This window comes from Heterodontus francisci, chromosome 14 (genome assembly GCF_036365525.1).
Source record: "Heterodontus francisci isolate sHetFra1 chromosome 14, sHetFra1.hap1, whole genome shotgun sequence".
Lineage (NCBI taxonomy): Eukaryota > Metazoa > Chordata > Chondrichthyes > Heterodontiformes > Heterodontidae > Heterodontus > Heterodontus francisci.
The window spans coordinates 21,953,265-21,976,634 of record NC_090384.1 but is presented as its reverse complement, the minus strand read 5'-3'; the positions used below and the strand labels follow the sequence as shown (position 1 = coordinate 21,976,634).

Here is a 23,370-nt window from a genome sequence, read left to right as displayed (position 1 = left end):
CAATCTTTTCCTCAGTTTAAGATTTCAAACAACCATAGGCTGTATCTTTTTAAAACTCAGAATCAAATAGCATTTTTGGAAATGTCAGAAGTTAGAATCTGAGATTTGTCATCTATTTTAAAAGTAAGTCACTCATTAAAAACTTGTAACTGTCCTACGAATCCAACTTCTTTAGAGAGCTGGACAACAGCATAAGCAGAGCAATGCTTCCCAAATGGAAACCTTTTACAGCTCTTTTTCTGAAAAATTTTTCTGACTCTAATCCTTCTAAATAGCAATTTGATTTTCCCAGCAAGGATCAATAATTCTTCCAAGAGAGTTGGTTTTACTTTTCTTCTAAAGCAAACCCCCACCAAACCAGTGATGTCAATGTCAACCTTTCAACCTTAACCCTGGCTCCATGATTGAAAGCACTTTGGTTCTAAGACAGACATAAACATAAGACTCAAAGAGAGAATCACAGGCTGGCAATTTGAAAGTGCCAGCACTGAAGGGAACAGGACTTTAAAGGAGCCATGGTCAGCTGGAAAATCTCTTCCAAGGCAGCTTGACGATTTGTAAACACAGAGCGCATTATGACAATGGGATGAAACACGAGCTTGCCCCAGACAATTCCAAAAATACACTACAGACATTGTGACATTTCCACATTTGTGTTAGTCAGTACATTAGCAGCATTCCTTCACCCAGAGCTTCTTAGTTTATTATGAAAGGGCAATAAATAGCAGAGCCTCATTATTAAGAAGAGTTGTCAAAATAGTTGTAATTGCACAGCCTTTGGAGGCTGCATAAGTCATGACAAAGATCATCCAATGCTTAGAAAATTAAATGTATCCATGGGCTGTAAAATTGTTAACTGTCTAATGGTTTGATTTTATATGGAATTGCAAGTCAGAGCCATGGAGACCCTTATCGTTAAGTCCATCAGTCTGTGTGTCCTCTCAGGCTCTTCTACTGTCACCTAGCTTTTTAATTCACTACCTTTTCTTCCCTTGGTGGGATGAGCTGACCTGCAATTCAAAAAGCCTGCAAAAGGCACATGAACTAGGTTTCCACAAATGTGTGGAATGCAACAGCAGCAAGTGGACAGAAGGACTACAGTGTCATTACAAATATATCGCCCAACTGACTACACCTTCCCAGAAATTAAAAGACCAGAAAAGACCAGAAGGATATATGGGCATTTCATGGTGGTCACGCTGAACACATGAGCATTTCTCCAGGGTGGTCTTACAACTCTCTCTGCAGCATTTCTCATGTGACACTGGGCTCTGACAGGATGTTACAGCATCTTCATACATCAAACGTTTGACACTTTGTTTTAGCTGTAAACATGAGCTCACACATATCTACATTTATGTAAATTGATGAAAAGACTAGAGAGGTGAGCAGAACCAAAAAGTCACTCTAACTCTCTCCCTCTGCCTCTCTTAGTTCCTTCTTCACTTCCTCTCTGAACTTTTTATATTCAGTCTTGTTCTCAACCTGACATTAACCTGACATCTGCCATATGCCCCCTTTTTCCGCTTCGTTTTACTCTATCTTATCCAGGGAGCTCTGGTTTTGGTTGCCCTACCTTTCCTCTTCATGGAAATCTACCTCAACAAGACCCAAACCATTTCCTCTTTAAAGGCAGCCCATTGTTCCGTTACAGTTTTGTCTCCAATTTACCCGGGTATGGATCCATTCTCACCCCACTGAAATTGGCCCACCTCCAAGTAGGTATTTTTACTTGAGATTGCTATTGCCCTTTTCCATAGTTAACCTAAACCATATAATATAATGATCACTGCTTCCTAAATGTTTCCCACCTGAGACTTGATCCATTTGACCCACTTCACAAAATTCACTCGGTGTCACAAAATGAATCCAACCTTTCAATTCTTATCCAGCTCTTCTCACCCAATTTCACAACAATTTTATCAACAAATCTTTATAAATGTACAAGTATTTTCCCATAAAATGAAGCAGCAAAACTGAATTGTTCATTAAAAAGAAACCCAGTTCCAAGTTCATGGTATGTTTTTTGAAAAATATTTATTGAGGCTGGAAGACAGGAAAATTCCTAAAATTTGTGGTATATTTATAAGACAATTATTCAAAATACTTTTTTACAAAAGGCAGAAAATTGATGTTCCACAGAAAAACGATTCACTGAAGCCTTTGGACAGGATACAGGGAAGAGCAGGAACATCAGTAAAACACAGGCCCTTTCTGACTGGAGAGTGGAGCAGTCACACTGCGGCACTACACCACACATATTCCAAAGGCACATTCCATGATTTTAAACTTTTAATATCCCAACTTGAAATAGAGACTTAACAAAAACCTGGGATAACGATTATATGGGGATGGTGGTGTAGTGGTAATGTCACAAGACTAGTAATCCAGAGGACCTAACTAACGTCTGGGGACATGAGTTCAAGTCCCACCACACAGCTGGTGGAATATAAATTCAATTAATTAATAAATCGGGAATAATGGTGACCATAAATCTATTGGATTTTTGTAAAAACCCATCTGACTCACTAATGCCCTTTCAGGACGGACATCTGCCATCCTTACCCAGTCTGATGTGTGTGTGTGTGGCTGTGTGTGTGGCTGTGTGTGAGATCATTAACTGCTCTCTGAAAAGGCCTAGCACGCCACTCAGTTGTACCAAACCGCTACAGAAAAGTCAAATCAAGCCAGATGAACCATCCAGCTTCCACCTAGGCACCAGAAATGACAACATCACACCCTGCCCTGTCGACCCTGCAAAGTCCTCCTCACGAACATCTGGGGTCAGGTGCAAAAATTGGGAGAGGTGCCGCACAGACTAGTCAAGCAATAGCCTGACGTAGTCATACTCAACGAATGATACCTCACAGCCAGTATCCCAGAATCCTCCATCACCATCCCTGGGTATGTGCTGTCCCATTGGCAGAGGTGGTGGCATAGTGGTATACAGTCAGCAGGGAGTGGCCTGGGCATTCTCAACATTGACTCCAGACCCCATGAAGTCTCAGGACATTAGGTCAAAGATGGGCAAGGAAACCTCCTGCTGATTACCACTTACCGCCTTCCTTCAGCTAATGAATCAGTACTCCGCCATGTTGAACACCACTTGGAAGAAGCACCGAGGTAGCAAGGATGCAATGGAGCAAAGCAATCCCACAAACAAAGGATCAGATCAAAGCTTTGCAGTCCTGCCACATCCAGTCATGAATGGTGCTGGACATTTAAACAACTAACAGGGGGGGGAGGCTCCCCAAATATTCCCATCCTCAATGATGGGGGAGTCCAGCACATCACTGCAAAAGACATTACTAAAGCATTTGCAAATATCTTCAGCCAGATGTGCCGAGTGGATGATCCATATTGGCCTCCTCCTGAAGTCCCCAGTATCACAAATGCTTCAGCCAGTTCGATTCACTCCACATGTTATCAAGAAACAGCTGAAGGCACTGGATACTGCAAAGGCTGTGGGCCCTGACAACATTCTGGCAATAGTACTGAAGACTTGTGGTCCAGAACTTGCTGCGCCCCTAGCCAAGCTGTTCCAGTACAGCTACCACACTGACATCTACGCGGCAACAGCAAAATTGAAGTCAATGGGACTCAGGGAGAAAACCCTCCATTGGTTGGGGGTCATACCTAGCACAAAGGAAAATGGTTGTGGTTGTTGCAGGTCAATCATCTCAGACCCAGGAGATCACTACAGGAGTTTCTCAGGGCAGTGTCCTAGGCCCAACCATCTTCAACTACTTCATCAATGACCTTCTAACCTTAGGTTAGAAATGGGGATGTTCGCAGATGATTGCACAACGTTCAGCACCATTCATGACGCCTCAGATACAGAAGCAGTCCATGTCCATATGCAGCAAGACCTGGTCAATATTTAGGCTTGGGCTAATGAGTGGCAAGTAACATTTTCACCACACAAGTGCCAGGCAATAACCAGGCAACAAGGTAGAATCTAGCCATCTCTCCTTGACATTCAATGGCATTACCATCGCTGACTCCCTCACTATCAACATCCTGGAGGCTACCATTGACCAGAAACTGAACTGGACCAGCCACATAAATACTGTGGCTACAAGAGCAGGTCAGAGGCTGTGGATTCTACAGCAAGTAACTTACCTTCTGCCTCCCCAAAGCCTGTCCACCATCGACAAGTCAGGATTGTGATGGAATACCTCTCTACTTGCCTGGATGGGTGCAGCTCCAACAACTCTCAAGAAGCTCGACACCATGCAGGACAAAGCAGCCCACTTGATCGGTACCTCATCCACCACATTAAACATTCACTCTCTCCACCGGCGCACAGTGGCAGTAGTGTGTACCATCTACAAGATGCACTGCTGCAACTTGCCAAGCTTACTTCGACAGCACCTTCCAAACCTGCAACCTCTACCACCTAGATGGACAAGGGCAGCAGACGAATGGAAACACCATCACCTGCAAGTTCCCCTCCAAGCCACACACCATCCTGACTTGGAACTATATCATCATTCCTTCTCTGTCGCTGAGTTAAAATCCTGGAACTCCCTTTTTTAACAGCACTGTGGGTGTACCTACACCCTAATGACTGCAGCGATTCAAGAAGGCAGCTCACCACCACCTTCTGAAGGGCAATTAGGGATGGGCAATAAATGTTGGTCTAGCCAGCGACGCCCGCATCCCATGAAAGAATTTTTAAAAATGCATGGTCAAACCTCTATAACAATTCCTTCCTAAAAAGATACCATGCTAAAAGTTCTCTAAAGTAGAAAATGTAATCTTTTCAAATTGTATACTGATCAACAGTTTTAATAATAGTACCAAAGTGCTGAAGCATATAAGGCAAAGTTAACAAGCAGTAAAGCGAATACATAGTTAGAACAATCAAATTCTTTGTATTGCGATTGATCTCTCATACGACATATGCACATCAGGATGTGCCTTTGGTGTGCAGGTCAAGAGCCACCCAAATACCTCAGTCCTTAGAAACTTTACTATAGTCTTCTTGTTGCACTTTCTTGCACAAGCACATTGAGAGGACCATTCCGAGCAACTGCAAAAATAGAAAATACAATATTTTTTACCAGAATGAAAACTGACATTTATATGACAACTTCCACATCTTAAGGAGTCTCATACAATTAAATACTCTGCAATTGCAATGATCTACGTAGAAAACTTTAACTATTATAAACTAGCAACGTTCTACAAAAGCAATGAAATGAATGACAGGTCTTTGATGGCATTGGTTGAGGGATCAGTGTTGGCCAGGCCACTGGGAGAACTCCCTGCTCTTCAAGTAGTGCCATGAAATCGTGAATGGCCTTTATAACAAGCAAATGAGGTTTCGGTGTAACAATTCAACCAAAGGACAGCACCTCTGATAATTTAGTGCTCAATACAACACAGCAGTATAAGCTTAGACTAACTGTAGGTTATTGACTGTCAGAAGAGAGATTGTTGGGAAGTGCAGAAGAGAAGTTTTATCAGTTGAATCATGATCAGATTTGGAAAGTTTCCGCTGGGTAACTGAAAAAGGAATTGTATTAGATGTGGGGCAAATTTTGACACTTGCTATTTCTGTTGACATTGAGATATATGGACTGCCTTTACAAGAAGAGCAGAAGACATGGATGATATTACCACTGCAACTGCTCAAGCAACAGTAAGAGTCACAGAGTCCAAAGGATATAGGTGTACCGTCCAGATAGTTCGGGTGTGCTAGGTGTAATTTAATGGTTCCCCCTAATGTAACTTTGCCGGCTGTGGTGGGGGAAGTGTACATAAGTCTCCTGGTGTATAGGTACCCGGGTGTGATAGGTACAGTGTAGAAGGTTGTCCTGGTGTACAGGTACCCGAGTGTGATAGGTACAGTGTAGGAGGTTCTCCTGGTGTATAGGTACCCGGGTGTGATAGGTACAGTGTAGGAGGTTCTCCTGGTGTACAGGTACCCGGGTGTGTTAGGTACAGTGTCGGATGTTCTCCTGGTGTATAGGTACCCGGGTGTGATAGGTACAGTGTAGGAGGTTCTCCTGGTGTACAGGTACCCGGGTGTGTTAGGTACAGTGTCGGATGTTCTCCTGGTGTATAGGTACTCGAGTGTGATAGGTACAGTGTAGGAGGTTGTCCTGGTGTATAGGTACCCGGGTGTGATAGGTACAGTGAAGGAGGTTCTCCTGGTGTATAGGTACCCGAGTGTGATAGGTACAGTGTAGGAGGTTGTCCTGGTGTATAGGTACCCAGGTGTGATAGGTACAGTGTAGGAGGTTCTCCTGGTGTACAGGTACCCGGGTGTGATAGGTACAGTGAAGGAGGTTGTCCTGGTGTATAGGTACCCAGGTGTGATAGGTACAGTGAAGGAGGTTCTCCTGGTGTACAGGTACCCGAGTGTGATAGGTACAGTGAAGGAGGTTCTCCTGGTGTACAGGTACCCGGGTGTGATAGGTACAGTGTAGGAGGTTGTCCTGGTGTATAGGTACCCAGGTGTGATAGGTACAGTGAAGGAGGTTCTCCTGGTGTACAGGTACCCGGGTGTGATAGGTACAGTGAAGGAGGTTCTCCTGGTGTACAGGTACCCGGGTATGTTAGGTACAGTGAAGGAGGTTCTCCCGGTGTACAGGTACCCGAGTGTGATAGGTACAGTGAAGGAGGTTGTCCTGGTGTATAGGTACCCAGGTGTGATAGGTACAGTGAAGGAGGTTCTCCTGGTGTACAGGTACCCGAGTGTGATAGGTACAGTGAAGGAGGTTCTCCTGGTGTACAGGTACCCGGGTGTGATAGGTACAGTGTAGGAGGTTGTCCTGGTGTATAGGTACCCGGGTGTGATAGGTACAGTGTAGGAGGTTGTCCTGGTGTATAGGTACCCAGGTGTGATAGGTACAGTGTAGGAGGTTGTCCTGGTGTATAGGTACCCGAGTGTGATAGGTACAGTGAAGGAGGTTCTCCTGGTGTACAGGTACCCGGGTGTGATAGGTACAGTGTAGGAGGTTGTCCTGGTGTATAGGTACCCGGGTGTGATAGGTACAGTGTAGGAGGTTCTCCTGGTGTGTAGGTACCCAGGTGTGATAGGTACAGTGAAGGAGGTTCTCCTGGTGTACAGGTACCCGGGTGTGATAGGTACAGTGTAGGAGGTTCTCCTGGTGTATAGGTACCCGGGTGTGATAGGTACAGTGTAGGAGGTTCTCCTGGTGTACAGGTACCCGGGTGTGATAGGTACAGTGAAGGAGGTTGTCCTGGTGTATAGGTACCCAGGTGTGATAGGTACAGTGTAGGAGGTTCTCCTGGTGTATAGGTACCCGGGTGTGATAGGTACAGTGAAGGAGGTTGTCCTGGTGTATAGGTACCCAGGTGTGATAGGTACAGTGTAGGAGGTTCTCCTGGTGTATAGGTACCCGGGTGTGATAGGTACAGTGTAGGAGGTTCTCCTGGTGTACAGGTACCCGGGTGTGATAGGTACAGTGTAGGAGGTTCTCCTGGTGTACAGGTACCCGGGTGTGTTAGGTACAGTGTCGGATGTTCTCCTGGTGTATAGGTACCCAGGTGTGATAGGTACAGTGTAGGAGGTTCTCCTGGTGTATAGGTACCCGAGTGTGATAGGTACAGTGTAGGAGGTTGTCCTGGTGTATAGGTACCCGGGTGTGATAGGTACAGTGAAGGAGGTTCTCCTGGTGTACAGGTACCCGGGTGTGATAGGTACAGTGTAGGAGGTTGTCCTGGTGTATAGGTACCCGGGTGTGATAGGTACAGTGTAGGAGGTTGTCCTGGTGTATAGGTACCCAGGTGTGATAGGTACAGTGTAGGAGGTTCTCCTGGTGTATAGGTACCCGGGTGTGATAGGTACAGTGAAGGAGGTTGTCCTGGTGTATAGGTACCCAGGTGTGATAGGTACAGTGTAGGAGGTTCTCCTGGTGTACAGGTACCCGGGTGTGATAGGTACAGTGAAGGAGGTTCTCCTGGTGTACAGGTACCCGGGTGTGATAGGTACAGTGTAGGAGGTTCTCCTGGTGTATAGGTACCCGGGTGTGATAGGTACAGTGAAGGAGGTTCTCCTGGTGTACAGGTACCCGGGTGTGATAGGTACAGTGTAGGAGGTTGTCCTGGTGTATAGGTACCCGGGTGTGATAGGTACAGTGTAGGAGGTTGTCCTGGTGTATAGGTACCCAGGTGTGATAGGTACAGTGTAGGAGGTTCTCCTGGTGTATAGGTACCCGGGTGTGATAGGTACAGTGAAGGAGGTTGTCCTGGTGTATAGGTACCCAGGTGTGATAGGTACAGTGTAGGAGGTTCTCCTGGTGTACAGGTACCCGGGTGTGATAGGTACAGTGAAGGAGGTTCTCCTGGTGTACAGGTACCCGGGTGTGATAGGTACAGTGTAGGAGGTTCTCCTGGTGTATAGGTACCCGGGTGTGATAGGTACAGTGAAGGAGGTTCTCCTGGTGTACAGGTACCCGGGTGTGATAGGTACAGTGTAGGAGGTTGTCCTGGTGTATAGGTACCCGGGTGTGATAGGTACAGTGTAGGAGGTTGTCCTGGTGTATAGGTACCCGGGTGTGATAGGTACAGTGAAGGAGGTTCTCCTGGTGTACAGGTACCCGGGTGTGATAGGTACAGTGTAGGAGGTTGTCCTGGTGTATAGGTACCCGGGTGTGATAGGTACAGTGAAGGAGGTTCTCCTGGTGTACAGGTACCCGGGTGTGATAGGTACAGTGTAGGAGGTTGTCCTGGTGTATAGGTACCCGGGTGTGATAGGTACAGTGTAGGAGGTTGTCCTGGTGTATAGGTACCCAGGTGTGATAGGTACAGTGTAGGAGGTTCTCCTGGTGTATAGGTACCCGGGTGTGATAGGTACAGTGAAGGAGGTTCTCCTGGTGTATAGGTACCCGGGTGTGATAGGTACAGTGAAGGAGGTTGTCCTGGTGTATAGGTACCCAGGTGTGATAGGTACAGTGTAGGAGGTTCTCCTGGTGTATAGGTACCCGGGTGTGATAGGTACAGTGTAGGAGGTTCTCCTGGTGTACAGGTACCCGGGTGTGATAGGTACAGTGTAGGAGGTTCTCCTGGTGTACAGGTACCCGGGTGTGTTAGGTACAGTGTCGGATGTTCTCCTGGTGTATAGGTACCCAGGTGTGATAGGTACAGTGTAGGAGGTTCTCCTGGTGTATAGGTACCCGAGTGTGATAGGTACAGTGTAGGAGGTTGTCCTGGTGTATAGGTACCCGGGTGTGATAGGTACAGTGAAGGAGGTTCTCCTGGTGTACAGGTACCCGGGTGTGATAGGTACAGTGAAGGAGGTTCTCCTGGTGTACAGGTACCCGGGTGTGATAGGTACAGTGTAGGAGGTTGTCCTGGTGTATAGGTACCCGGGTGTGATAGGTACAGTGAAGGAGGTTCTCCTGGTGTACAGGTACCCGGGTGTGATAGGTACAGTGAAGGAGGTTCTCCTGGTGTACAGGTACCCGGGTGTGATAGGTAGAGTGTAGGAGGTTCTCCTGGTGTACAGGTACCCAGGTGTGATAGGTACAGTGTAGGAGGTTGTCCTGGTGTACAGGTACCCGAGTGTGATAGGTACAGTGTAGGAGGTTGTCCTGGTGTATAGGTACCCGAGTGTGATAGGTACAGTGAAGGAGGTTCTCCTGGTGTACAGGTACCCGGGTGTGATAGGTATAGTGAAGGAGGTTCTCCTGGTGTACAGGTACCCGGGTGTGATAGGTACAGTGAAGGAGGTTCTCCTGGTGTACAGGTACCCGGGTGTGATAGGTATAGTGAAGGAGGTTCTCCTGGTGTACAGGTACCCGGGTGTGATAGGTACAGTGAAGGAGGTTCTCCTGGTGTGCAGGTACCCGGGTGTGATAGGTACAGTGTAGGAGGTTCTCCTGGTGTACAGGTACCCGGGTGTGATAGGTACAGTGAAGGAGGTTCTCCTGGTGTACAGGTACCCGGGTGTGATAGGTACAGTGTATAAGGTTCTCCTGGTGTATAGGTACCCGGGTGTGATAGGTACAGTGTAGGAGGTTCTCCTGGTGTATAGGTACCCGGGTGTGATAGGTGCAGTGTAGGAGGTTCTCCTGGTGTATAGGTACCCGGGTGTGATAGGTACAGTGTAGGAGGTTCTCCTGGTGTACAGGTACCCGGGTGTGATAGGTACAGTGTAGGAGGTTCTCCTGGTGTACAGGTACCCGGGTGTGATAGGTACAGTGTATAAGGTTCTCCTGGTGTATAGGTACCCGGGTGTGATAGGTACAGTGTATAAGGTTCTCCTGGTGTATAGGTACCCGGGTGTGATAGGTACAGTGTATAAGGTTCTCCTGGTGTATAGGTACCCGGGTGTGATAGGTGCAGTGTAGGAGGTTCTCCTGGTGTACAGGTACCCGAGTGTGATAGGTACAGTGAAGGAGGTTCTCCTGGTGTACAGGTACCCGGGTGTGATAGGTACAGTGTAGGAGGTTGTCCTGGTGTATAGGTACCCAGGTGTGATAGGTACAGTGAAGGAGGTTCTCCTGGTGTACAGGTACCCGGGTGTGATAGGTACAGTGAAGGAGGTTCTCCTGGTGTATAGGTACCCGGGTGTGATAGGTACAGTGTAGGAGGTTCTCCTGGTGTACAGGTACCCGGGTGTGATAGGTACAGTGTATAAGGTTCTCCTGGTGTATAGGTACCCGGGTGTGATAGGTACAGTGTATAAAGTTCTCCTGGTGTATAGGTACCCGGGTGTGATAGGTGCAGTGTAGGAGGTTCTCCTGGTGTATAGGTACCCGGGTGTGATAGGTACAGTGAAGGAGGTTCTCCTGGTGTATATGTACCCAGGTGTGATAGGTACAGTGTATAAGGTTCTCCTGGTGTATAGGTACCCGGGTGTGATAGGTACAGTGTGGGAGGTTGTCCTGGTGTATAGGTACCCGGGTGTGATAGGTACAGTGTAGGAGGTTGTCCTGGTGTATAGGTACCCGAGTGTGATAGGTAGAGTGTAGGAGGTTGTCCTGGTGTATAGGTACCCGGGTGTGATAGGTACAGTGAAGGAGGTTCTCCTGGTGTACAGGTACCCGGGTGTGATAGGTACAGTGTAGGAGGTTGTCCTGGTGTATAGGTACCCGGGTGTGATAGGTACAGTGTAGGAGGTTGTCCTGGTGTATAGGTACCCGGGTGTGATAGGTACAGTGTAGGAGGTTGTCCTGGTGTATAGGTACCCGGGTGTGATAGGTACAGTGTAGGAGGTTGTCCTGGTGTATAGGTACCCGGGTGTGATAGGTACAGTGTAGGAGGTTGTCCTGGTGTATAGGTACCCGGGTGTGATAGGTACAGTGTAGGAGGTTGTCCTGGTGTATAGGTACCCGGGTGTGATAGGTACAGTGAAGGAGGTTGTCCTGGTGTATAGGTACCCGGGTGTGATAGGTACAGTGTAGGAGGTTGTCCTGGTGTATAGGTACCCGGGTGTGATAGGTACAGTGTAGGAGGTTGTCCTGGTGTATAGGTACCCGGGTGTGATAGGTACAGTGTAGGAGGTTGTCCTGGTGTATAGGTACCCGGGTGTGATAGGTACAGTGTAGGAGGTTGTCCTGGTGTATAGGTACCCAGGTGTGATAGGTAGAGTGTAGGAGGTTGTCCTGGTGTATACGTACCCAGGTGTGATAGGTACAGTGTAGGAGGTTGTCCTGGTGTATAGGTACCCGGGTGTGATAGGTACAGTGTAGGAGGTTGTCCTGGTGTATAGGTACCCAGGTGTGATAGGTAGAGTGTAGGAGGTTGTCCTGGTGTATACGTACCCAGGTGTGATAGGTACAGTGTAGGAGGTTGTCCTGGTGTATAGGTACCCGGGTGTGATAGGTACAGTGTGGGAGGTTGTCCTGGTGTATACGTACCCAGGTGTGATAGGTACAGTGTAGGAGGTTGTCCTGGTGTATAGGTACCCGGGTGTGAAAGGTACAGTGTAGGAGGTTCTCCTGGTGTGTAGGTACCCGGGTGTGAAAGGTACAGTGTAGGAGGTTGTCCTGGTGTATAGGTACCCGGGTGTGAAAGGTACAGTGTAGGAGGTTCTCCTGGTGTACAGGTACCCGGGTGTGATAGGTACAGTGCAGGAGGTTCTCCTGGTGTACAGGTACCCGGGTGTGATAGGTACAGTGCAGGAGGTTCTCCTGGTGTACAGGTACCCGGGTGTGATAGGTACAGTGCAGGAGGTTCTCCTGGTGTGTAGGTACCCGGGTGTGATAGGTACAGTGTAGGAGGTTCTCCTGGTGTACAGGTACCCGGGTGTGATAGGTACAGTGCAGGAGGTTCTCCTGGTGTACAGGTACCCGGGTGTGATAGGTACAGTGCAGGAGGTTCTCCTGGTGTACAGGTACCCGGGTGTGATAGGTACAGTGCAGGAGGTTCTCCTGGTGTGTAGGTACCCGGGTGTGATAGGTACAGTGCAGGAGGTTGTCCTGGTGTATAGGTACCCGGGTGTGAAAGGTACAGTGTAGGAGGTTCTCCTGGTGTACAGGTACCCGGGTGTGATAGGTAGAGTGCAGGAGGTTCTCCTGGTGTATAGGTACCCGGGTGTGATAGGTAGAGTGTAGGAGGTTGTCCTGGTGTATAGGTACCCGAGTGTGATAGGTACAGTGTAGGAGGTTGTCCTGGTGTATAGGTACCCGAGTGTGATAGGTACAGTGTAGGAGGTTGTCCTGGTGTATAGGTACCCGGGTGTGATAGGTACAGTGTAGGAGGTTCTCCTGCTGTATAAATCCTGTGTTATGTCTGCTTGATGAAGGGCTGGAATACAACACAGCACAGAAAAATAGACAAAAAAAATTGTCCCTTAATTTCGTCTTGTGCAATTCACTTGATGATGGGAAAATGTCAGACAGCAACCTACTGTGCCATATCTGTTCCCAATATCCCAGCACTGATAAAGTTGTCAGGACAAATTTGAGCAAGACTTTTCCCAGTCTCTCTCTGCTTGCAGTGACCAAGGCCTTTGCCAGATAAATGAAGGCATTCTTTATATGTCTCCTCAATTCATCTTGCAACAAAAACAATGTGAACCGTGCTTAAATTAAATGTGCACTTCGTGTCTGAAGGAATGTTTGCCTGCGATGGCCTTGCTCAGATAGTTCAGGAAGATTCCAGCATCATAAAGGAGCAATATTTTCCAGAGTCTCACTGGTCCCCTTCTATTTGTGCAATGTATTAATTGGTGCCAAAAAGACGTCCTGCCTATCACACAAATGTGCAATGTGATATATGAATTTCAATGCCAGTGTGATGCTAGGTATATAGACCATACATCCCAAAGACTGGCGGATCTTATCAAACAGCATGTCCCCTCCGCTGTTATCAATGGGCAAGGTACAATGTGTAACCAAACAGCCCATGCTTGCAAAGCTCAAACCACAGTGTCCAACATTAAATGTGATTCCGCGATTAGACGACATTTGCTAAATAATCCTCAGTGTGCTAAGAATTATGCTGACAACCAATTTAAGATTATCAGTCGGGCTCGTAGTGTGGCACATTTGCAGGTACTGGAAGTTATATATATTAATACACAGGGACCTGTTCTTTGCGGACAGAAAGAACACGTACAAACATTCCGCCGTTTTCAGCTAAACAGAATTAGTGACAGCCATTCGCTGGTTCATTCCTCAGGGCAATGCCTTGACCAATCAGAGTCAAGCTGCCTGGTTTAAATTTCAAACAAAGCTTGGGAGTTAACTGTCAGTCACCATAAATGGGTGCATTCTCCATGGCAATGCCTCTACCAATCGGAGTTCACTTGCCAACCAATCAGCACTCTCTTCTCATATATAAATTTGTTGCTTTCCCTTACAGTGGTATTGTTATGAAAATGTTCTGATGAGTGCAAGACAAAAAGCTTCAACAAAATGTATCTTTTTTTTCAGCAATATAAAAAGAAATTGGACAGGGTTTTTCCTGCCTGGGAAACAGAGGATATTGAAGGTTGATGCATGACTGAGCTTGTAGTTTACTATTGATATGAAGGATGAGATATTTGGGACAGGTTCATTTGAAGGGGAGGGATTCTTTAAATAGAACAATGTGGTACAAAGAACAAAGAATAGTACAGCACAGGAACAGGCCATTCGGCCTTCCAAGCCTGCGCCGATCTTGATGTCTGCCTAAACTAACACCTTCTGCACTTCCGGGGCCCATATCCCTCTATTCCCATCCTATTCATATATTTGTCAAGATGTTTCTTAAACGCCGCTATCGTATCTGCTTCCACCACCTCCCCTGGCAGCAAGTTCCAGGCACTCACCACTCTCTGTGTAAAAAACTTGCCTCGCACATTCCCTCTAAACTTTGCCCCTCGCACCTTAAACCTATGTCCCCTAGTAACTGACTCTTCCACCTTGGGAAAAAGCTTCTGACTATCCACTCTGTCCATGCCACTCATAACTTTGTAAACCTCTATCATGTCGCCCCTCCACCTCCGTCGTTCCAGTGAAAACAATCCGAGTTTTTCCAACCTCTCCTCATAGCTAAAGGTAGTAAAGGATTGGAAAAGGGTTTAAACAGGGTTAGAGCCTTTGTCTTGATATGTTTGATCTTGAACCCAGATGAATGACCATATTGTTGAATTACAGATGTTTCACTTAGTTGAGGTATCGGGGGTTGAAGAGCAGTGAAAGACACTAGAGGGGTTTAAACTTGATAAAGAGGAAGTATTAGATAGGCTGTTGGTGCTTAAAGTGGATAAAACACCAGGGCCAGATGAAATGCATCAAAGGATATTGAGGGAAGTGAGGGTGGACATCGCAGAGGCACTGTCCATAATTTTTCAGTCTTCCTTAGACTTGGGGATGGTGCCTGAGGACTGGAGAATTGCAAACATTACACCCTTGTTCAAAAAAGGATGTAAAGATAAGCCCAGCAACTACAGTTTAAGTTAAGGGGTGGGAAACTTCTAGAAAAAATAATTCGGGACAAAATCAATAGTCACATGAACAAATCCAAGTTAATTACATCCAGGGAGAAGACTCGGAGGGCGGAGTTCCGGACCGGTAAGTATAAAAAACGTACCTCGGGGATTCGCGGCCTACATACAGGGAGAAGACCCGGAGGGCGGAGTTCCGGACCGGTAAGTATAAAAAACTTACCTCGGGGATTCGCGGCCTACATCCAGGGAGAAGACCCGGAGGGCGGAGTTCTGGACCGGTACGTATAAAAAACTCACCTCGGGGATTCACGGCCTACATCCAGGGAGAAGACCCGGAGGGCGGAGTTCTGGACCGGTACGTATAAAAAACTCACCTCGGGGATTCACGGCCTACATCCAGGGAGAAGACCCGGAGGGCAGAGTTCCGGACCTGTAAGTATAAAAAACTCACCTCGGGGATTCACGGCCTACATCCAGGGAGAAGACCTGGAGGGCAGAGTTCCGGACCTGTAAGTACAAAAACGCACCTCGGGAATTCGCGGCTGACATCCAGGGAAAAGACTCGGAGGGTGGAGTTCCGGACTGGTACGTATAAAAAACTCACCTCGGGGATTCGCGGCTGACATCCAGGGAGAAGACCCGGAGAGCGGAGTTCCGGCCCGGTAAGTATAAAAAACTCACCTCGTGGATTCGCGGCCTACATCCAGGGAGAAGACCCGGAGAGCGGAGTTCCGGCCCGGTAAGTATAAAAAACTCACCTCGGGGATTCGCGGCCTACATCCAGGGAGAAGACCCGGAGAGCGGAGTTCCGGCCCGGTAAGTATAAAAAACTCACCTCGGGGATTCGCGGCCTACATCCAGGGAGAAGACCCGGAGAGCGGAGTTCCAGCCCGGTACGTATAAAAAAACGCACCTCTGGTAAAAAAAAACTAAAAAAAACTGAAAAAGTGAATTCACGGGAAAGCTGTGACCTGATTGACTGGAAGGGAATCTGTACTGAATTTGAAAATAAAACATTGATAAAAATTGAATAAAACCCTAATTAACTAATTAATTAATAAGTAGAGTAACTAAACCAGAGGGAGGAGATTACTCTATTTAGTTAGCATTTAATATTTATAGTAGAAATCTAGCACGAGGGACCATATAGTTAATTGTAACATAATTTAGTAAAGATTTAATAAGCATTTATTTATTTTAAATTAATTTATTAATTAGTGCTAGAAATGTCAGTTAGAGGGGTGAAGTGCTTCACCTGTGAGATGTGGGAGGTCCGTGACGCTTCCAGCATTCCGGACAACTACATCTGCAGGAAGTGTACCCAGTTGCAGCACCTCACAGACCGCATGGATCGGTTGGAGCAGCAACTGGATGTACTTAGGAGCATGCAGGTGGCAGAAAGCATCATAGACAGGAGTTTTAGAGAAGTGATTACACCCAAGGTGCAGGCAGATAGATGGGTGACCGCTAGAAGGGGCAGGCAGTCAGCGCAGAAATCCCCTGTGGCTATCCCCCTCTCCAACAAGTATACCGTTTTGGATACTGTTGGGGGGGATGGGGGGAAAATAACAGCAGCAGCCAGAGCAGTGGCACCACGGTTAGCACTGTTGTTCAGCAGGGAGGGACAAAGCGCAGAAGAGCAATAGTTATAGGGGACTCTATAGTCAGGTGCACAGATAGGCACTTCTGTGGACGTGAAAGAGACTCCAGGATGGTATGTTGCCTCCCTGGTGCCAGGGTCAAGGATATCGCTGAACGGACAGGGGGCATTCTGAAGGGGGAAGGTGAACAGCCAGAGGTTGTGGTACACATCGGTACCAACGTCATAGGCAGGAAGAGTGATGAGGTCCTGCATGGGGGGTTTAGGGAGTTAGGTAGAAAGTTAAAAAACAGGACCTCTAGGGTTGTAATCTCGGGATTACTCCCTGTGCCACGTGCCAGTGAGGCTAGAAATAGGAAGAGAGTGCAGCTAAACACGTGGCTGAACAGCTGGTGTAGAAGGGAGGGTTTCAGATATCTGGACCATTGGGATCTCTTCAGGGACAGATGGGACCTGTACAAGAAGGACGGGTTGCATCTAAACTGGAGGGGCACTAATATCCTGGCTGCGAGGTTTGCTAGCGTCACTCGGGAGGGTTTAAACTAGTGTGGCAGGGGGGTGGGAACCAGAGCAGTAGGACAGCAGGTGAAATAACTGAGGGGGAACTAGTAAATAAGGCCAGTAAGACTAAGACGAAGAGCAGGCAGGGAGATGTTGTGGAGCACAGCGGGACTGGTGGTCTGATGTGCATTTGTTTCAATGCGAGAAGTATAACAGGTAAGGCAGATGAACTTAGAGCTTGGATTAGTACTTGGAACTATGATGTTGTTGCTATTACAGAGACTTGGTTGAGGGAAGGACAGGATTGGCAGCTAAATGTTCCAGGATTTAGAAGCTTCAGGCGGGATATAGGGGGATGTAAAAGGAGTGGGGGAGTTGCATTACTGGTTAAGGCGAATATCACAGCTGTACTGCGGGAGGACACCTCGGAGGGGTCATGCAGCGAGGCAATATGGGTGGAGCTCAGGAATAGGAAGCGTGCAGTCACGATGTTGGGAGTTTACTACAGGCCTCCCAACAGCCAGCGGGAGGTAGAGGAGCAGATATGTAGACAGATTTTGGAAAGATGTAAAGGTAACAGGGTTGTAGTGGTGGGCGATTTTAACTTCCCCTATAGTGACTGGGATTCACTTAGTGCTAAGGGCTTGGATGGGGCAGAATTTGTAAGGAGCATCCAGGAGGGCTTCTTGAAACAATATGTAGATAGTTCAACTAGGGAAGGGGGCGTACTGGACCTGGTATTGGGGAATGATCCCGGCCAAGTGGTCAAAGTCTCAGGAGGGAGCATTTCGGGAACAGTGACCATAATTCCACAAGTTTTAAGGTACTTGTGGATAAGGATAAGAGTAGTTCTCGGGTGAAGGTGCTAAATTGGGGGAAGACTAATTATAACAATATTAGGCAGGAACTGAAGAATTTAGATTGGGGGCGGCTGTTTGAGGGTAAATCAACATCTGACATGTGGGAGTCTTTCAAATGTCAGTTGATTAGAATCCAGGACCGGCATGTTCCTGTGAGGAAGGAGGATAAGTTTGGCAAGTTTCGGGAACCTTGGATAACGCGGGATATTGTGAGCCTCGTCAAAAAGAAAAAGGAAGCATTCGTAAGGGCTAGAAGGCTGGGAACAGACAAAGAGGAATATAAAGAAAGCAGGAAGGAACTTAAGCAAGGAATCAGGAGGGCTAAAAGGGGTCATGAAAAGTCATTGGCAAACAGGGTTAAGGAAAATCCCAAGGCTTTTTATACGTATATAAAGAGCAAGAGAAGGGGTTGGCCCACTCAAGGACAAAGGAGGGAATCTATGAGTGGAACCAGAGGAAATGGGCGAGGTACTAAATGAATACTTTGCATCAGTATTCACCAAAGAGAAGGACTTGGTGGATGATGAGTCTAGGGAAGGGAGTGTAGATAGTCTGGGTCATGTCATTATCAAAAAGGAGGTGTTGGGCGTCTTGCAAAGCATTAAGGTAGATAAGTCCCCAGGTCCTGATGGGATCTACCCCAGAATACTGAGGGAGGCGAGGGAAGAAATTGCTGGGGCCTTGACAGAAATCCTTGTATCCTCATTGGCTACAGGTGAGGTCCCAGAGGACTGGAGAATAGCCAATGTTGTTCCATTGTTTAAGAAGCGTAGCAAGGATAATCCAGTAAATTATTGGCCGATGAGCCTTACATCAGTGGTAGAGAAATTATTAGAGAGGATTCTCCAGGACAGGATTTACTTCCATTTGGAAACAAATGAACTTATTAGCGAGTGGCAGCATGGTTTTGTGAAGGGGAGGTCGTGTCTCACTAATTTGATTGAGTTTTTTGAGGAAGTGACGAAGATGATTTATGAAGGAAGGGCAGTGGATGTTGTCTATATGGTCTTCAGTAAAGCCTTTGACAAGGTCCCTCATGGCAGACTGATACAAAAGGTGTAGTCACAAGGGATCAGAGGTGAGCTGGCAAGATGGATACAGAACTGGCTCTGTCATAGAAGACAGAGGGTAGCAGTGGAAGGGTGCTTTTCTGAATGGAGGGCTGTGACTAGTGGTGTTCCGCAGGGATCAGTGCTGGGACCTTTGCTGTTTGTATTATATATAAATGATTTGGAGGAAAATGTAGCTGGTCTGATTAGTAAGTTTGCGGACGACACAAAGGTTGGTGGAGCTGCGGATAGTGATGAGGATTGTCAGAGGATACAGCAGGATATAGATCGGTTGGAGACTTGGGCGGAGAAATGGCAGATGGAGTTTAATCCGGACAAATGTGAGGTAATGCATTTTGGAAGGTCTAATGCAGGTGGGAAGTATACAGTAAATAGCAGAACCCTGAGGAGTATTGACAGGCAGAGAGATCTGGGCGTACAGGTCCACAGGTCACTGAAAGTGGCAACGCAGGTGGATAAGGTAGTCAAGAAGGCATACGGCATGCTTGCCTTCATTGGTCGGGGCATAGAGTATAAAAATTGGCAAGTCATGCTGCAGCTGTACAGAACTTTAGTTCAGCCACATGAAGAATATTGCGTGTAATTCTGGTCGCCACACTACCAGAAGGATGTGGAGGCTTGGAGAGGGTACAGAAGAGGTTTACCAGGATGTTGCCTGGTCTGGAGGGTATTAGCTATGAGGAGAGGTTGGATAAACTCAGATTGTTTTCACTGGAATGACAGAGGTGGAGAGGCGACATGATAGAGGTTTACAAAGTTATGAGCGGCATGGACAGAGTGGATAGTCAGAAGCTTTTTCCCAGGGTGGATGAGTCAGTTACTAGGGGACATAGGTTTAAGGTGCGAATGCCAAAGTTTAGAGGGGATGTGCGAGGCAAGTTCTCTACACAGAGGGTGGTGAGTGCCTGGAACTTGCTGCCGGGGGAGGTGGTGGAAGCAGGTACGATAGCGACGTTTAAGAGGCATTTTGACAAATACATGAATAGGATGGGAATAGAGGGATATGGGCCCCGGAAGTGCAGAAGGTTTTAGTTTAGACAGGCATAAAGATCGGCGCAGGCTTGGAGGCCCGAATGGCCTGTTCCTGTGCTGTACTGTTCTTTGAAAGCCAGCATGGATTTCTTAAGGGGAAAATCATGTTTAAATAACTTTTTTTAGAGTCACACAGCACTGAAACAGGCCCTTCGGCCCACCAAGTCTATGCTGACCAACAACCACCCATTTACACTAATCCTACATTAATCCCATATTCCCACCACATCGCCACCATTCTCCTACACTCAGGGCAATTTACAATGACTAATTTACCTATCAACCTGCAATTCCTTGGCTGAGGGAGGAAACTGGAGCACCCGGCAGAAACCCACACGATCACAGGGAGAACTTGCAAACTCCACACAGGCAGTACCCAGAACTGAACCCGAGTCGCTAGAGCTGTGAGGCTGCGGTGCTAACCACTGCGCCACTGTGCCGCCCCAACTTGCTGGAGTTTTTTGAGGAGATAACAGAGGGTTGATGAGGGCAATGCTGTTGATGTGGTGTACATGGACTTTCAAAAGGCATTTGATACAGTGCCACACAACAGACGTGTGAGCAAACTTGTAGCTCATGGAATAAAAGGGACAATAGTAACATGGATACGAAATTGGCTGAGTGACGGGAAACAAAGAGTAGTGGTTAATGGATGGTTTTTGGGCTGGAGGAAGGTTTGTGGTGGAGTTCCCCAGGGATCAGTGTTGGAACCCTTGCTTTTCCTGATATATATTAATGACCTAGACCTTGGTGTACAGGGCACAATTTCAAAGTTTGCAGGTGATATGAAACTTGGAAGCATTGTGAACTGTGAGGAGTATAGTGTAGAGCTTCAAAAGGACATAGACAAGTTGGTGGAATAGGTAGACAGGTGGGACATGAAGTTCAATGCACAGAAATGTGAAGTGAGTCATTTTGGTAGGAAGAACATGGAGGGACAATATAGAATAAAGGGCACAATTCTAAAGGGGCTGCAGGAGCAGAGGGACCTGGGTGTATATGTGCATCAGTCATTGAAGGTGGCAGGACATGGTGAGAGAGTGGTTAATAAAGCATACAGTAACCTGGACTTTATTAATAGGGGCATAGAGTACAAGAGCAAGGAAGTTATGTTGAACTTGTATAAGACACTAGTTCGGCCTCAGCTGGAGTATTGTGCCCAATTCTGGGCACCGCACTTTCGGAAAGACGTGAGGGCATTGGAGAGAGCACAGAAAAGATTCACGACACTGGTTCCAGGGATGAGGAATTTCAGTTATAAAAATAGATTGGAGAAGTTAGGACTGTTTTGCTTGGAGAAGAGAAGTCTGAGAGATGATTTGATGGAAGTTTTCAAAATCATGAGGTGTCTGGACAGAGTAGATGGAGAGAAACTGTTCCCACTCGTGAAAGGAATCGAGAACAAGAGGGCACAGATTTGAAATAATAGGTAAGAGAGGCAAAAGTGACATGAGGAAAAACCTTTTACATGCAGTGAGTGGTTAAGGTCTGGAATGCGCTGCCTGAGAACGTGGTGGAGGCAGGTTCAACTGAAGTATTCAAAAGGGAATTAGACAATTATATGAAAAGGAAGAATGCGCAGTGTTATAGGGAGAAAGCAGAAATGGAACTGAGGGAATTACTCTTTCAGAGAGCCAGTGCAGACATGATGGGCCGAATGGCCTCCTTCTGCACTGTAACGATTCTGTGAATCTGTGATGATTACGTCACCCATAGACTGTGCTCTCCAGCTCCCTAATGTCAGTCTTGGTCTGCGCCGGGACTATTAGGGGTTCTAAAGGAAGTACAGGTAGAAGAGGTGAAGGCAGCGTACAGTATTGCAAATTATGGCAGGAAAGGACACTGCATTTGCCCAGAAAAAGGACACACAAGTTCCATTGAGCTGTTTTCTGAGCTACACAGAGCAGTAGATTGAGCATTTCTGAGGCATGGTCTGGTAGACGATTGGGCTGATTCAGCAGGATCAAGTCACTGGAAACAAGCCGTAAAGCTAACTCTCTGCCTTCAGCTAACCACGCAGAACTCTTTGCTTCCTTGGGAAAGTTACAGAGCCATTCCTGACTGGGAGACTAAGGGAGTTTACATTTGATGGTACTCTACCTGTCCAGAGGGATGATATGCAGCTAAAGTCCCTTTTTGACACATAAATGAAGCGAGTTTATGGAACTTAGGGGATCTGGCTTCAGTGATGTTGAACACTATGATGTTCAGCACTCTAACCTGTATATATAAAACACCAATCAACTTCATTTACAGGTGAGATATTGAAGAGGAGTTATGGTATGAGATGGAGAATCCCACTCAGGCTGTTTGCAGCTCCTGGTAATTAGTGGGGTTAAGGCAGATTTCCAAAGAAAACAATTCTTGCTAGAAGGGAGAATCATTTTTTCCACTTTATGGGTGAAATGGGCCCCATGATGGGTACAACGAATACTGGAAGAGCGATAGTGATAGGAGATTCGATAGTCAGGGAAACAGACAGGCATTTCTGTGGCCACAGATGTGAATCCAGGATGGCGTGCTGCCTCCCTGGTACCAGGGGTCAAGGATGTCACTGAACGGCTGCAGACCACCCTGAGGGGAAAATGTGAACAACCAGCAGTCGTGGTCCACATAGGTACCAACGACATAGGTAGGAAGAAGGATGTGTTCCTGCAGTCAGAGTTTAGTGAGCTAGGTAAGAAATTAGTAAAATAGACCTCAAAAGTAGTAACCTCTGGATTACTCCCAGTACCACGCGCAAGTGAGTATAGAAATAGCAGGATATTGCAGATGAATGCGTGGCTGGAAAGATGGTGCAGGAGGGAGGGCTTTAGATTCCTGGGACACTGAGACTAGTTCTGGAGAAGGCGAGACCCATTCAGGCAGACTGGTTGCATCTGAACAGAGCTGGGACCATTTTCCTTGCAGGACGATTTGCTAGTGCTATTGGCAGAGGTGTGGAAACCAAGAGATGATACAAGACAGGAACACCAAGTGCACAGAGAATTGGAAGAGACAGAGCACTACAGTAGGAAATATCAAAGTATTAGGTGGGATCAGAGTGAGTGTTAGTACTGGAGAAGGGAGCAGTTCTGTACCAGGAGTAAACTGAGAAGGACTAGTAGGAATGCAAAGACAGAAATGCAATGCATGTGTGTAAACACAAAGTGTGGGGATTATGGTTGTGAGCTACAAGCACAAATAGCAATATGGAAATATGATATAGTGACAATAACTGAAATGTGGCTTAAAAATGGCGAGGACTGTGTGCTTAACATACAAGGATATAAAGTGTTTAGAAAAGATAGCGAAGGAAAAAGGGAGGTTGGGTCGCAGTCCTGATCAGGGAAGACAATGCAGTGCTGGAAAGGAAGGATGTCTTTGAAGGGGCAAGGACAGAATCCATTTGGTTAGAGTTGCGGAGCAAAAAGGGTATGATTACGCGACTAGGGGTATTTTATAGGCCTCTAA

The 23,370-nt window shown here is 46.9% G+C and overlaps 1 protein-coding gene across 2 annotated transcripts in view; it reads right to left on the bottom strand.

The window, feature by feature from the left end:
- Positions 1–2,020: 2,020 nt before the first annotated feature.
- LOC137376944 (CD82 antigen-like) overlaps positions 2,021–23,370 on the bottom strand; it is a 199,176-nt gene continuing 177,826 nt past the window's right edge. For both annotated transcript variants that reach the window (XM_068045912.1, XM_068045913.1), the window contains exon 9: positions 2,021–5,035. In XM_068045912.1, coding sequence (XP_067902013.1) covers positions 4,958–5,035 — 78 coding nt within the window. In that variant the 3' untranslated portion in view covers positions 2,021–4,957. The remainder of the gene's footprint in view (positions 5,036–23,370) is intronic.